This window comes from Helianthus annuus, chromosome 17, assembly GCF_002127325.2.
Source record: "Helianthus annuus cultivar XRQ/B chromosome 17, HanXRQr2.0-SUNRISE, whole genome shotgun sequence".
Taxonomy (NCBI): domain Eukaryota; kingdom Viridiplantae; phylum Streptophyta; class Magnoliopsida; order Asterales; family Asteraceae; genus Helianthus; species Helianthus annuus.
The window spans coordinates 5450068-5465227 of record NC_035449.2 but is presented as its reverse complement, the minus strand read 5'-3'; the positions used below and the strand labels follow the sequence as shown (position 1 = coordinate 5465227).

Sequence of the window (15160 nt, the reverse complement as noted above, 5' to 3'; positions counted from 1 at the left end):
TTTTTCTCTTTATGTTTCGGATCGGGTCGGCTATTGATTCGGGTCAGGTAAATAATAATAGTTCCAAATAAAACCAAAAAATTCCATTCATTCAAATGACTCGTTCTTACACATAAAAACTTGCGATTAAGTTAATTGTCTGGTGGGTAATCTAGGGTAAACAAATAAGAGTTAAAATTTATTTACAAAACTACAATCACTTATATACAAAGTGGTAATAAAGTGTACTTTAATTTATATATTGTATAAATATTTAGGATATACAAAGTGGTAACAAAATTTACTTTAATTTATATATTGTATAAATATTTAGGAAAAATAATTGGGGGGGGGAGGAGGTCCTATATAATTTTTAAAATTTCCGGACGAAAAATCGAAACATATATACACTTCTAACCGAAACATTGGGGTGGGCGGGTGCACACCCGGGCACCAAGAAACCTTCGCCCCTGGCAAAAGGTGATTGGTCTTTGAGGAAAGTTCTTAGCTTATGTCTTGAGCCGGGTTGGAATTCATGAAACGACATTTTATGGGGTGTCAAAGGGCTATTTTTGAAATTTTGATATTTGGCTAAATTTATGATTTTCCCTTTTATTTATAGTGTTTACCATTCTATCAGTCAAATCAAATTTTCAACATGTTAGCAAATTAGCATGATAACAAACAGCTTATTACCATTGTTTTTAAATTATTATGATAATTCTTAGATCTTGATCAGTCATTGTTTTTAAATTAGGATAATTTAAACTTATTTGTAACGCAATGGTTCATATCCATTGGTTATGGAGATTAAGTAAAACAATAGAAAACACTAAAGCGGTACCCATACGGTAAAATACTGAAAAACCGGTACCAATACCGAACCGATATATTCAGTACGGTATTCAGTATCTATTTTTTTTCCTTAATTTTGGTATCGGTACAGATGCGTACCAATTATGAAAAAACCCAATTTGTGCACCTCTAGCCCTACTCAAAAGGAAAACATAAAAGACATGCAATGATAGAACTACATGTTGGCATAATTTGAATTCTAAATTGTAATAAAAACAATGACTTAAGCACAACTTAATTAAATCATATTATGAAGGTGATAAACAAACTATAATCATGTGTAAAACAACATACAACATTGATCGGCCCAACATTTGTTTAAAAAACTATGACCGTTTTTATTATTTACGCCTGTGATGTTCATGTTGTTGTAAGTTGATTAGCTTCGAGTACGCCCCGTTTTCGTTCTCAACAAGACTCGAATGAGTCCCTTTCTCCACAATTTTACCATTCTGAATCACCGATATCTCATCCGCATTCTTAATAGTCGATAGCCGATGCGCAACCACCACGCTCGTCCGGTTCTTCATTAACCGGTCCAAAGCCTGTTGAACCACACGCTCCGACTCCACATCAAGCGCGCTTGTGGCTTCATCAAGTAGAAGAATTGCGGGATTTTTTAACACGGCTCGTGCTATGGCCACCCTTTGTTTTTGTCCACCCGAAAGTTGAATCCCTCTCTCGCCAACTTTTGTCGAGTAGCCCTCTGGGAGGGCGCTAATGAACGTATGCGCGTTTGCTAGCTTAGCCGCTTCCATCACTTCGGTTTCGGAAGCTCCTTCTTTTCCGTAAAGTATGTTTTCGAAAATCGATGTTGCAAAAAGAGCCGGCTCTTGCTGGACTAGCCCGATGTGGCTTCGAAGAGACTTTAGCTTTAGTTTCTTAATGTCCTTGCCTGCAAGATTTGGAGACATTATATAAGAGGTGTCACGAAGTGCACGTTAGACACGTTGGATAATGGGTCAAAAAAGTTGTTTTAGTTATGATTACGAAAACAACACTACAAAAAAAATATATATATATATATATATAGGGTAAAATGCCATTTTCATCCCTAAGCTAACTGAGTTTTTTAACTGGGGTTAGTTTTTTGGACTGAAATGACAGGTTTCGAGAATGTTAGGGAGGAAAATGGTATCATTTTGAAATTTGGTATGGCGAAAGGGGACAAACCACAGGGACGTAAATGACACTTAACTCTGACATGAATTTTTAAACCATACGGTTTTACGAGGTTTTGCGCATTAAATATAGACTTTGTGTATGTTTTAACATGTTAGACGCGTGTGGTTGAAATAAAACATGACTCAAACTGACCCGTTATCGAAAAAACGAGAAGTTAAAGAGGCGTACCGTCAATCATGACTTTCCCGGAGGTTGGATCATAGAACCGAAGAATTAACGAGAGAACCGAGCTCTTCCCCGAGCCACTTTGTCCCACAAGCGCCATGGTCTTTCCAGCCCGAACCTTCAAATCAAAATCTCTAAAAATCATGATATCGGGTCTCGAAGGGTAGCTAAACGTAACGCCTCTTAGCTCGATGGTCCCCTCAACTCGAGTTAACTCCTCTCCAACATCACTAACAACTTGTGTTCTCCGATCAAGAACCTCGAAAACCGATGCAACCATCTGGTTCCCCTTCAACAAATCCGGTGCCATTGCGAGCGTTTCGCCCATTGCTAATGCGGTAACAATCAAAATCATAAACGATTTCATAACCGATTTGAACCCGGATAACCCCCTTTCCATCAACACGGAACCATACCATAATGCAAGACCGTAGGATGAGAAGATGAAAAATTGAGAGACACCGTAGAATAACCCCGCAATCTGGCCGCGATTAAACGACTGTTTAGCCGGTCCAACGAGCTCCCGAGAGTAAAGATCGAGCACTTTATTTTCGGAACAAAATGCCGCAACGGTTCTTATGTTACTCACTGCCTCACCAGCAAGCATATTAGCTTTAAGATAAGCTTTGCTTAAGTCACCACCATACCCTTTCATGAACATTTTCTGATAGAAAAAGAAATATAATCATAAAAAAAAACAAAAAAAAACAAAGTTGAATTAAAATGTGTAATAACTAATAAGAAAGCGATGAAACCTCGCTTATGTGGCCGCTGATGATCAACGGGTACATGGCCATGACGATGAGTGTAAGCCGCCAGTTCAATATGAAGGCGATGATAAATGAAGTGCCGATTAAGCCAAAATTCTGTATGAGAATCGTTGTTCGGTCAACAACCACGGTTCTGAGTAACGTTGCATCGCTTTCTAATCGGGAAGCCAGCATTGAGCTTGTGTTGTTCATGTCATCGAACCAGCCGATTTCGTTTCTTAAAATAGCTGCAAAAGTTGAAGGTTATAAGGGGTCAGAACTAGGGGTGCAAACGAGCCGAGCCGAACCCGAGCTCGACCAGGCTCGAGCTCGAACTCGTTTAACATATGAAAGCTCGAGCTCGAGCTCGGCTCGATTCGAGCTTAATTTCTGAAGCTCGAGCTCGGCTCGAAGGTAATTTTTCAAGCTCGGGCTCGGCTCGGGCTCGACTCGTTTAGTATTTTTTTAATTAATTTATATTAATTATAATTATAATTATTATTATACATATAATTTAGTTATTTTTTATATTTATATAAATGGTAATTATTATTATATAAATATATGTCTAATATATTAATAAAAAAATATATAAATAGAAAGCTCGATTAGGCTCGCGAGCCAGCTCGAGCTTGATAACCGAAGCTCGGGCTCGGGCTCGTTTACTAAACGAGCTTGTTTTTAGGCTCGGGCTCGAGCTCGTTTAAGCTCGGCTCATTCGAGCTTTTTTTCGAGCCGAGCTCGAGTAGCTTGCGAGTAGCAGAACATTGACATACTAACCACACCCCACTAACACATCATACGGGCGATTAAATTTATATGGGCCGTATGACTTGATGTTCTTACAAATAATACAGTCAATAATATTTTTACGGGCCATATAAGTTAATGTTCTTACGAACCATACCGGCCCTATATGATGTGTTAGACTGACAAACAAGTGACTGATGTGTCGGCGCACGGCAAACAAAGGTCACGTTGGCCCGTATGAACTTTTTTAGCAAACGGCCCATATGACGAATGTGATGACTAATGTTTTTACCTGAAAACATCTTTTGACGAACACGAAGAGTGAGCCTTTCTGCCATGATCCCGAAGGATAGATGAGTGATGGCGTAAACAGTAATACTTACACCAGCACCAAAGCAAAAGAGAATGGCAATCTTTCGGACCTCGTGCTGCGTCGTTTCCCAGTCCATGTAATAAGCAACAAGGGCTTGGCTAATCCCAAGGGCAAAAAGAGGCATACATGACCCACAAATGAGCGCACCAATGGTGCCGGTTAACCCGTAAACCCAGTCAGGACGAATCATCGAGTATAACCTTTTGGACGAAACGCGAGGTGGCTTGGCGTATTCAATGCCTTCAACACCGAGCTTGCCCACGGATTCTCGGTCCGAATGAAAACTAGCTCCGAGACTCCTCGTGGTTGTCCGCGATAATTCACGAGAAAATCTAATACTATATGGGACCATCCAAAAAAAAAAATTAGTTTTCCAATAAATTAATTGGATGTAAGAAAAAGTTAAAAGAGGTTAGGAAAAAGGCTAACCTGGAAGGTCTCCCCATGGAACTGACACGAGACGGGGCGCGATGCAACGAAGCGGCTTCTTGAAGTTGAATAAGTGATGAATATGCACTATCGGGCCGGGCCATGAGGTCATCATGGCTCCCCGTTTCGACGATCCTTCCACCTTGAACTACAGCTATTATATCCGCATTTCTAATGGTGGAAAGACGGTGGGCGACAACCACTGTCGTCCGTCCCACCATCACACGATCAAGCGCCTCTTGCACGCTCTTTTCGGATTCCGTGTCAAGGGCGCTTGTGGCTTCGTCTAACAACAAAATCGACGGGTTTTTCACAATTGCGCGCGATATAGCAATCCGTTGCTTTTGTCCTCCGGATAATTGTATCCCTCGTTCGCCAACTTGCGTCTCGAATCTTTCCGGAAGATTGTTGATAAACGTAATAGCCTCGGATAACTTTGCGGCATGTGTGATATCTTCATAAGTAGCCGAATCTTTCCCGTATAAAATATTCTCTCTTATAGTAGTGGCGAAAAGCGCGGGTTCTTGATTCACCAGCCCAATCTGATCCCTAAGCCATTTGATGTCAAGTTCACGTATGTCGATTGAATCTAATAAGATCCGGCCCGATAGTGGCTCGTAGAACCGTTCTATCAACGATATAACCGTACTCTTTCCTGAACCACTTCCACCAACAAGTGCTACTATTTTTCCGGAAGGTATGTCGAGGCGGAGTTGGTCAAATATCATCACATCCGGTCTAGATGGGTAACTAAACCGTACGTCATCAAACCGTATATGACCCTCCACTTTGGCTAGCGTCCGGCCCGTTTTCTCACTCGTTTTGGTTACCGTTTTCCTCTCTATCATTTCAAAAATGGGGTACGCGGCTGCCTTCGCTCGAATAAACGCACTAATGTCCGGTGCAGCCTGCCCAAGTGACCTACATTGACAAAACAAAATAACTCAATTGACATCTCACTCTATATATAAATAGCTTGGTAAAGGATCAAATAAAAATAATATTAACGTACGAAACGTACGCATTGGGGGAAAAAGCAAAAAGTGGCAGTGTCATTTTGGTAATTATCAGCAACTTCTAAATTACTGAGGAAAAAGCAAAAAGTGTCTTGTAGAGTAATTTTGAGCATCTGTAGGGTAATTTTGGGAAATGTAGGGTAATTATCAAATTACTCTAGTAGATTAATTTTGACTTCTGTAGAGTAATTTTGGAAAATGTCTTTGTAAAGTAATTTTGTTAGCATTTAGTTATGGGGTTTAGCTTTATGGTTTAGTTTGGGGGGGGGGGTTAGTGTAATTTTGATAATTACCCTACACAACCAAAATTACTCTACATGAACATTTACAATGGTTTAGTTTTTTTTTTTTTTTTTTTTTTTTTTTTTGGGGGGGGGGGGGTAGTGTAATTTTGATAATTACCCTACACAACCAAAATTACTCTACATGAACATTTACAATGGTTTAGTTTTTTTTTTTTTTTTTTTTTTTTTTTTTGGGGGGGGGGGGGGTAGTGTAATTTTGATAATTACCCTACAATTTTGATAATTACCCTACACGACCAAAATTACTCTACATGAACATTTACAAAATTACTCTACAGAAGCTCAAAATTACTCTACTAGAGTAATTTTGAAATTGCTGATAATTACCAAAATGACACCGCCACTTTTTTTACTTTTCTTTCAATTTGTACGTTTCGTACATTTATTTTATTTTTACGTGAACTTCACTCTAAATAGCTTAACTAGGGTCTTGTTTAACATGGGTTATATACTTATTGGGCTGGGCTGGACTGGAGGTGGACTTACAGGCCCGCGATGACAACGTTGAGCATGGTGGTGAATGAGTCCCCGCCATTAGCGATATTTTTGTGGACGACTATACTCGTGTACCAGACGAGCAAGGACCAGGAGAGAAACAGAACGAAATGCAATGTGCCGAGTCCTAAGCCTTTGGCTAGACCGGCTTTCCTGCCATACTTGTACGTATTTGAAAGCGCCGCAATGTATGAATTTACAGCCCTTTCTTCTCCGGAAAACGCTTGCACCGTTCTTACATTTCCGATCACCTGTGAATCAATTATTTTAAAAGTGTTACATATAAATTTAATTATTAAGAATGTTTATATTAATAACGGAATCTCATGTTTAGTTATTATAGTTATCATGAAAGAAATATATTATTTTTGAGTAAATTACAAAAATTGTCCTTTATGTATGTCACTTATTGCAAACTGTGTCCTTTATATTCAATAATTACAGAAAACGTACTCGATATTTGCAAACTCTTGCAAGTTATGTCCTTTAGCCCTAACTCAGTTAATTTTTGTGGTTAAATCATACCAAATGGATCCCACATGAAGGTATTTTTGTGGTTAAATCTGACCAAATGGACCCCACATGAGAGTAAAATGACCAAAATACCCTCATGTGGGGTCCATTTGGTCAGATTTAACCACAAAAAATTAACTGAGTTAGGGCTAAAGGACATAACTTGCAAGGGTTTGCAAACATCGAGTACGTTTTCTGTAATTATCGAAGATAAAGAACACAGTTTGCAATAAGTGATATACATAAAGGACGATTTTTGTAATTTACTCTTATTTTAAACGTGTTACATATAAATTTTATTTTTAAGTGTGTATATATTAATAACTAATGCTGGCAAATCGTGTCTTAACAGGTTTAACAGGTTTCTGACGGCGCGCACAACATAAGTTTCAAACATTATTACGACTCGTTTAACTACTTTCTACCTCATGTTTATAAAACAGTTTTATGTTTTATTTACAGAGATTAATAAATGATAGATCCTAACATTGTAATTTTAATTATTTTAAAAATTAAAAAAGTCAAAGGGTGTATTTTTCAGTCAAACAGGTCTAATCGTGTACCCAATTGCCAGCCCTATTAATAACCGAATCTCATGTTTAGTTATTATAGTTATCATAAAAGAAATATATAATTTTTTGCTTAGAGCGTTTCTTTTTTATATTTTGTACTTCCGCTCTGCGTCATCAATAAATTCTTTTGAAAATGATTGTTACTACTATGGCATACTTTAAGGTGGTTGAATAATATTGGTATGTCTTGTATTTGAAAGAGAATAAAAGAGAAAGAGACCTCTTCAGCAATTTCACCAGCTTTGACGTATGATTTTCGGACTCTAGCGATGAGGCCAGTGGCGATGTAAGCATAGACACCCCCCGCGATTGCAATCGCGGGTACAATTGACAAAGTCACCAAACTAATCTGCCAAACCCTAACGAACCCGATTATGAATCCTGATAAAAATCTGCTGATGTAGTGCATGAAGTTCCCCACCTGCACCCAACCATATTATCTTTTCACTTCTTTTCAAATAAAATTACAAAAAGAGTAAATTACGTTTTTGGCCCCTGTGGTTATATCACTTTTACTATATTAGCCTAAAATAAGAATTTTTAACATATCTGCCCCCATGGTCTCTATAACTAACCATTTTGGCCCCTAAGTCTAGAGATCATGGGGGCAAAATGGTTAGTTATAGAGACTATAAGGGCAAAAATAGTTAGACTTAGGGGCCAAAATGGTTAGTTATAGAGACCATGGGGGCAGATATGTTAAAAATTCTTATTTGGGGCTAATATAGTAAAAGTGATATAACCACAGGGGTGAAAAACGTAATTTACTCTTACAAAAATAAACACACATTAGAATTAAGTTACAAAATACCATCTTTCAAGCTATGGATGCTTGGTTACTATTTGGTTAAAACTTAATTAAAAATAACGTTATTTGGTTTTTCTTAGAACGGCTAACAGATCCGGTCATCAACCCTATACCCCCAACTAAATCAACACAGTTTTGTCCACCACGGACTTGAACCCTCAACCTCACAGAGAATGACATTTTTTTTATTACACCTTGATACCGTTAGACCGCAAGCTCTACGGTTGTTGGTAGGGGTGTAAACAAGCTGGGTCGAGCCCGAGCCCGACTAAGCTGGAGCTCGGCTCGTCATGTTTTTATGAAGCTCGAGCCTACTTATTTGAGCTCGATCTCGGCTCGCGAATAAAACTCAAAGCTTGAGCTCGGCTCGAGCTATTTTGAGAACAACCTTAAACGTGCTAAAAGCTCGGTTCGAGCTCGCTTCAAATATTGCTTACACGAGCCAAACCTAGGTTCGAGCTCGGCCCACCAATTGTATCATCATTATTATCATATTTTATATAAAAAGAAAACTAAAACTTTGTTTGGGCTCATTTAGGCTCGCAAGCCTAAACAAGCTTTGTATATCAGGCTCGATAACTAAACGAGCTTGGGCTCGGGCTCGTTAAGGCTCGGCTCGTTCGAGCTATTAACCGAGCCGATCACGAGTAGCTCTCGAGCCTCTGGGCTTCTTTACACCCTAGTTGTTGGTTCATTAGTTTTTTAATTGTTCTATTTTTAGTTTTAAAGTTCTATATAAAAAAATTCAAACAATAAAACGATATTAAAACTTGAGGTTTTTTTAAACAAATATAAATGACTTAACCATGAAGAAACTTATTTATAGTCAGATGACATATTAAATTATATTTCTTTATTGAAAAAACAAAAAACAACATATTTTATAAAAATAGACAAAAAAAGCAAATTTAAATATGGAATAGCCAAAGTATGTTGCATGATTTCCCTATTAAAAATAAAATATTGTTATATAAAGTGGGTGAAAACAAAAAGAAAACAGCTCAAGGTATGAAAAAGGGATAGTGATGAGGTAAGGTGATAGAACACCATAATTGCAGTGCATGGGCAATTTAGAGCAGTGGGTGCAACTCCAGCTGCCCAACAAGATTACAACCTCATTAACTACAAACCGCCCCCAATAAATGTGGCATTTATAAATCACCCCCAAAATTCAGTTGTGTGTAGTTAAGACCGCCTTTCTCTCCCTTGTTTTTTCATTAATTATATATTTTTTTTTATAAAATAAATATTTTTTATTAATATAAAAAAAACTAGCAAATCTTTTCCAAAAGCCATATTATTTGATAAAAAGTTATCTATGTTATAAATATCTTTTTTCATGTATATGTTTATTTGAGACAAATGAAATGAAATGATATTAATGGGAAATGAAATTATATATAGAAGTTCTTGTTATAATATGAACTCACTAAAGAAAAGTCAAAATGTTATCTAAAAATGGTTTGATTGCACAATGGAAATGCCTTAGAAGTCATAGAAAAGGTCAAATGGTGACGTTTGTGAAACAAAACAAATACTAATTATATTAAATAGAGTAGAGTCCGGTTAACGTACAATATTCTTTAACGTACGAGCGTACGCTATGAAATTACACACGTTGTAAAACTCAAAACCCTAATCACGCATGTTGAAAAGACATAATCAAGCATGTTGAAAACCATAACATGCTTCATTACATAATTATAACATGCTTCATTACCTAAGTATAACATGCGTGATTATGGTTTTTCAACATGCGTGATTAGAGTTTTAAATTTTACAACGTGTGTAACGTCACAGCGTACACTCGTACGTTAAATAATATTGTATTTTACACTTTCACAAATTAAATATTGAATATATTTTAACAATGATAAAGGTGGTGCACTTTTCTAAAAGTATAGAGAACATGTAACCTGGTTTATATTTGATGAAAAGTATTTGTTTGAGGTGTTGTGAAAAGTAAATTACATGTTTTTGGAGTAAAATGAGAGTTGAATGAACTTAACCTTGTGATATTTTTGTGAATGTACTTATCCGCCATTAATAAAAGGATTTAATATAAGCAAAGAAAAGTTGAACATCAATATGCACACCTACTCCTAACACATTTATAGCCAAAGTTTTTATAATATATATTATATGGATAGAGAGAGGGTGAGAATTATTAAAGAGCAACAATTATTATTAGAACAAAAAAAATCTAATATCTTTAAATTTTTATCAACGACTATAGAAAAAATAACCAATAGTTCTTATGTGTTTAGAATTATATAAATAAAAAATCAAAGTATATTTTTTTACTTATAATTTATAAAGTGAGAAACAATAAATATCACATTTACACAATTTTGTTTTTATTTTTATTTATTAAGATTGAGAAGTGCATTGTTTTGTTATACGAGTCTTCTCATAATAATTAGTGTTTTCCAAAGATCACTCCTTTACATTGTTTCTTATACCATTCTTCTCATAATAATTTGTGTTTTCCAAAGATCACTCCTTTATATATAGGTAAATTACTTTTTGAGTACCTATGTTTTAGTGGTTTTAATCATTTTAATCCAAAATAAAAAAGTTTAACGCCCTGAGTCCCTAATCGCTCATTTTATAACGTTTTGAATCCAATTTTTTAACACTTGTACTTTGATTTTTGACTCAAATGTTTAAAACCACTAAATCACAAGTACTCAAAACATTATAAAATGAGCGGTTAGGGACTCGAAGAGTTATATACAAGTATTATTATTCTAAAAAAATTGACGTTGGATGTGACAAGAACATATGAACTGATCTGATAAATGAAGTGAAAGACTTTAACCCTCGGCCCCTCCCACCATATAACTTTTCATTAAGACCGTTTAAGACAATCTTAAAGGTCATTCAATAATTAATTGGTTCAATTTAAGTAGCTTAAAGGAAAAAACATGTGGGGAAATTATGAAGTTATACAATGCCCTTAAATTAAAGGTCACATATAGAGTTGAGGACATGACAAATATAAAATATGGGTTGTTAAATCATATTAAAATTGATTAATGAGTATTTTGCCGTTTTACGATCTTAAAAGTGAGAACTTTTAGAAACATATTGTATTTTAATAAACTTTATGGCAATTTGTTTTTTTATCGGGACTAATACAAAAAAAGTGCATATATTTAAAACTTGATTAACCTCTAAAACTATTTATTATTTGAATGGGTTTGGTGGAAAATATTTTGATGATTTATATATAAGTATAGTTCTTGTAATACTAGAGGATTTTAAGATACAAACAAAAAAATCAATGAAAATTTACAATTTTCTAATTAGAATTTTTTTTTTTTTTTTTACAATCAATGACTTTAAGTATAGTTCTTGTAATACTTTTTAGTACATATCATATATGAAAACTGTTACAAATTATTCTAATTAGAAATAGAAATTAGAAATACATACACATATATATAATAAAAATAAAAAAAATCAATGAAAATTTACAATTTCTTTAATTTTGTCTTGCTAATACCTATGTATTTTTGGTGTTTAATCTTTAATTTTGTCTTACTAATACCTATGTATTTTTGGTGTTTAATAACATATGAACTAGCCATGAACTTCTTTTAAGCAATTTATTCTACTCTTAAATCTATAATCTACACCAATGTTCATCGTAGGCAAGAACAAGATTGTAATCCTGACTAGGCGTAAATTAATCACGATTAATCGTTAGTCCCCACCTCACCGATCGACTAGCGATTACCACAACCATTCACAGGTCCAACATGAGGAACCCCATTTTATACACCAAGCCACCAAGGTACGACGACTATGCCAAAGATTTTATACGTGGAATCAAACATATATTATCATGTCACATTTAACAAAAAAAAAAAAAGTTAGATGTTGTTACCTTTTCAGAAATAGCATCTTGAACAACTATAATATCACTGGTAATTGCAGAGATGACTTCTCCTGTTGAAGCTTCAGTGTCAAAAAGACTGATATCTTGGCTTAACATTGACTTCAAATACGCCATCCTCATCTTTGCTGCTTGCCTTTCTCCGGTATGCATCCAACAAGCCACCTCTATACACATTAATTAATTTCTTAATTATTATTATAATAATATTATATATCCTAATAATATTATCTCTAATTAATTATGGATTTTCAATTACTGTTAATTAGTTTTTTTCTGATAAATAATATATACTAATCTGAAAAAGAAATACATGCATACACATATCAATCAAAAAATTTAAGTGTATTTAATTATTTTAAATTTTAATATCAAAAATTTGAAAATAAAAATTATGAACATACAATTTGATTATTTGCACAATTAGGATAATCGAATATTCCAACAAATCAATTTGATCAACACCCAAAAGTTTTATTTCTTTTGGTTAATTTTCTAATTAAGAGCTTACCAATCCAAGAAGAAAAGAGTATCACCACACTAAGATACACAAAATCCAACGAATACTGCCAACAAAAAAAAAGGAGAAAAAAAAAACATAAATTTCTTGTCCAAAATTCAAACCAATATAATTTCAAGAAACAAATTACAATTAATCTTCCCAAATCACAACAATTATTATTAATAATACAATAAAAAAAACTAAATAAACAATTATTAATTCCCACTAATTAATTACCTTTGCAACTTTATGAGAAGCCTCTTTGGGAAAAAGATAAGCAAGTCCAATAATATTAATCAACTTGCCGAAAAAAATAAAAAAAACCGGCACCGATGCACCATGAACACAAGCCCCTAAGGACCCCAAAAACATAAGAAAGTAATCATACGAATCTGCAAATGTAAACAGTTTTAACATGGGGACTTTTTTGGGTTTATCCGAGTCATCTTTAGCGCCACCACCTTCGATAGAAAGTGAACCATGGTTGCTCATTTTGGGTTACCGGAAGAGTGAGAGGCAGAAGATGGTTAATGAAGACCAACGGTGGGGTTAGAAAAGATTGAAGGAATTGGTTCGGTGGTTTAAGACATTTAATGCAAAGCAAAAGTAAACCAGCCAGAGTGTGTTGACTCATGACATCGGCGTATTTATGGGCATATTTTGTAGAGGAAATATAGGTTATAAAGTGAGTTAATAAATGCATGGTAATTAATAATTTAATATAAAAAATATAATTCGTTTTTACTACAAGATAATTAAACATTTTTTTAACAGCAAAAACACTTTATATATATATATATAGGGTAGGGATATGGTAAAAAGTGTCTAAAATGTAAGAAGGGTAAGAAGTGTTTTAAACCATTGGATATTTGATCAAATGGTTGAGATCAATAGGGTATAAAATGTAAATTGTGTTTTAATTAGAAGGACCTTATGTAAAAATTGAAGGGCAATAGTGACTTTTCCAACGTTTCAAAATATGGTAACCGTTTCAAAACCCCCATCAACTTCCTAAAGATGAGCGAATTATATGGTAACCAGCGAATTATATGGTAACCGTCATCAATCTCCAAAAAATCAACGAATTTCTTCATACTTTATCATAAATAGATCTATAATCAGATTCATGGCGTGGTGTTTTAAAACAACTGGATAAATTGACTATGATTCAGGTCATGGTGTTTTATCTGGAGACATTGTTCATGTCGTGGTGTTTTATACGCTTATGATTCAAGTCATGGTGTTTTATCTGGAGACATTGTTCATGGCGTAGTGTTTTATCAATAGAAAACGTTCACAGATTTTAAAACACCATGACTATGATTCAAGTCATGGTGTTTTATCTGGAGACATTGTTCATGACGTGGTGTTTTAAAACATCTATGATTCAAGTCATGGTGTTTTATCAGGAGACATTGTTCATGGCGTGGTGTTTTATCAATACAAAAACATCCCCAGATTTTAAAACACCATAACTATGATTCAAGTCATGGTGTTTTATCTGTAGACATTATTCATGGTGTGGTGTTTTAAACATCTATGATTCAAGTCATGGTGTTTTATATGGAGATATTGTATAATCAGATTCATGGCGTGGTGTTTTAAAATAACTGGATAAATTGACTATGATTCAAGTCATGGTGTTTTATCTAGAATCCAGAAAACATTGTATTGTGATTACATCCATGGTGTTTTAACATCTGGACAATCAAAATACAAAACATTCCCATATTTTAAAACACCATGACCATGATTCAAGTAACGATCAGAAATGAGGATGACGAAGATGAAAGACGATGACGGTGAATGATTTGTGGAGACGAAAGAAATTGGTGACGGTGGTCGGAGATGCATGTGTGTTCAAATCGGAGAAGATGACGTGAAGATGATGATGAAACAATCAATCCCTAAAAATTCTCATGGCCAGTTTTTTTTCAGTTATATTGTAAATCAATTAAATGACAAAAATGTACAATTACTAATCTACCCTTTTGAATTAATTAAGAGGAGGGACACTTGTCATTCCAAGATTATTTCTTACACTTCTTACAAAAGATGGACTTTTTACAGGATCCTTTACCTATATATATATATATATATATAGGGGAAGGATGTATAGAAAACCCACTTTAATTTAGAAAACCCGGGAAACTCAAAGCTCCCGATGTTTTTTTTTCTTGAAAAAATTTACACATGTTTTTAAGGGTTTTGGGCAAAAAAAAAAAAATCAAAAAAGCGCCGAGTAGATATTTTAAAAAAAAATAAACAAGTTTTGGTGTAACACATGTTACATTCATTTGACATATTTGTAACATGTGTTACACCAAAAATTGTTTATTTTTTTTTAAATATCTACTCGGCGCTTTTTTGATTTTTTTTGCCCAAACCCCTTAAAAACATGTATATAACATGTGTAAATTTTTTCAAGAAACAAAAACATCGGAAGCTTTGAGTTTCCCGGGTTTTCTAAATTAAAGTGGGTTTTCTATAGATACTTACATTATATATATATATATATATATATATATAGGGGAGGGTTATCTTGAGAACGCTAAATATTGCG

At 34.6% G+C, this 15160-nt stretch overlaps 1 protein-coding gene across 2 annotated transcripts; it reads right to left on the bottom strand.

Moving 5' to 3' along the window:
• Nucleotides 1-1016: 1016 nt before the first annotated feature.
• Nucleotides 1017-13224, bottom strand: LOC110923346 (ABC transporter B family member 2). Of its 2 annotated transcripts, XM_022167465.2 has the most exons (10): nt 12835-13224; nt 12607-12661; nt 12087-12262; nt 7607-7807; nt 6293-6552; nt 4486-5406; nt 3976-4394; nt 2940-3181; nt 2188-2848; nt 1017-1729 (listed from the first exon to the last, which is right to left on the bottom strand). In XM_022167465.2, the coding sequence occupies exons 1-10, from the start codon at nt 13087-13089 to the stop codon at nt 1176-1178; spliced, it is 3744 nt and encodes a 1247-aa protein (XP_022023157.1). In that variant the 5' UTR covers nt 13090-13224; the 3' UTR covers nt 1017-1175. The 2 variants fall into 2 exon arrangements, with proteins under 2 accessions (XP_022023157.1, XP_035842529.1); XM_035986636.1 differs by lacking the exons at nt 12087-12262; nt 12607-12661; nt 12835-13224 and adding an exon at nt 8198-8216.
• Between the last annotated feature and the right edge of the window lie 1936 nt (nt 13225-15160).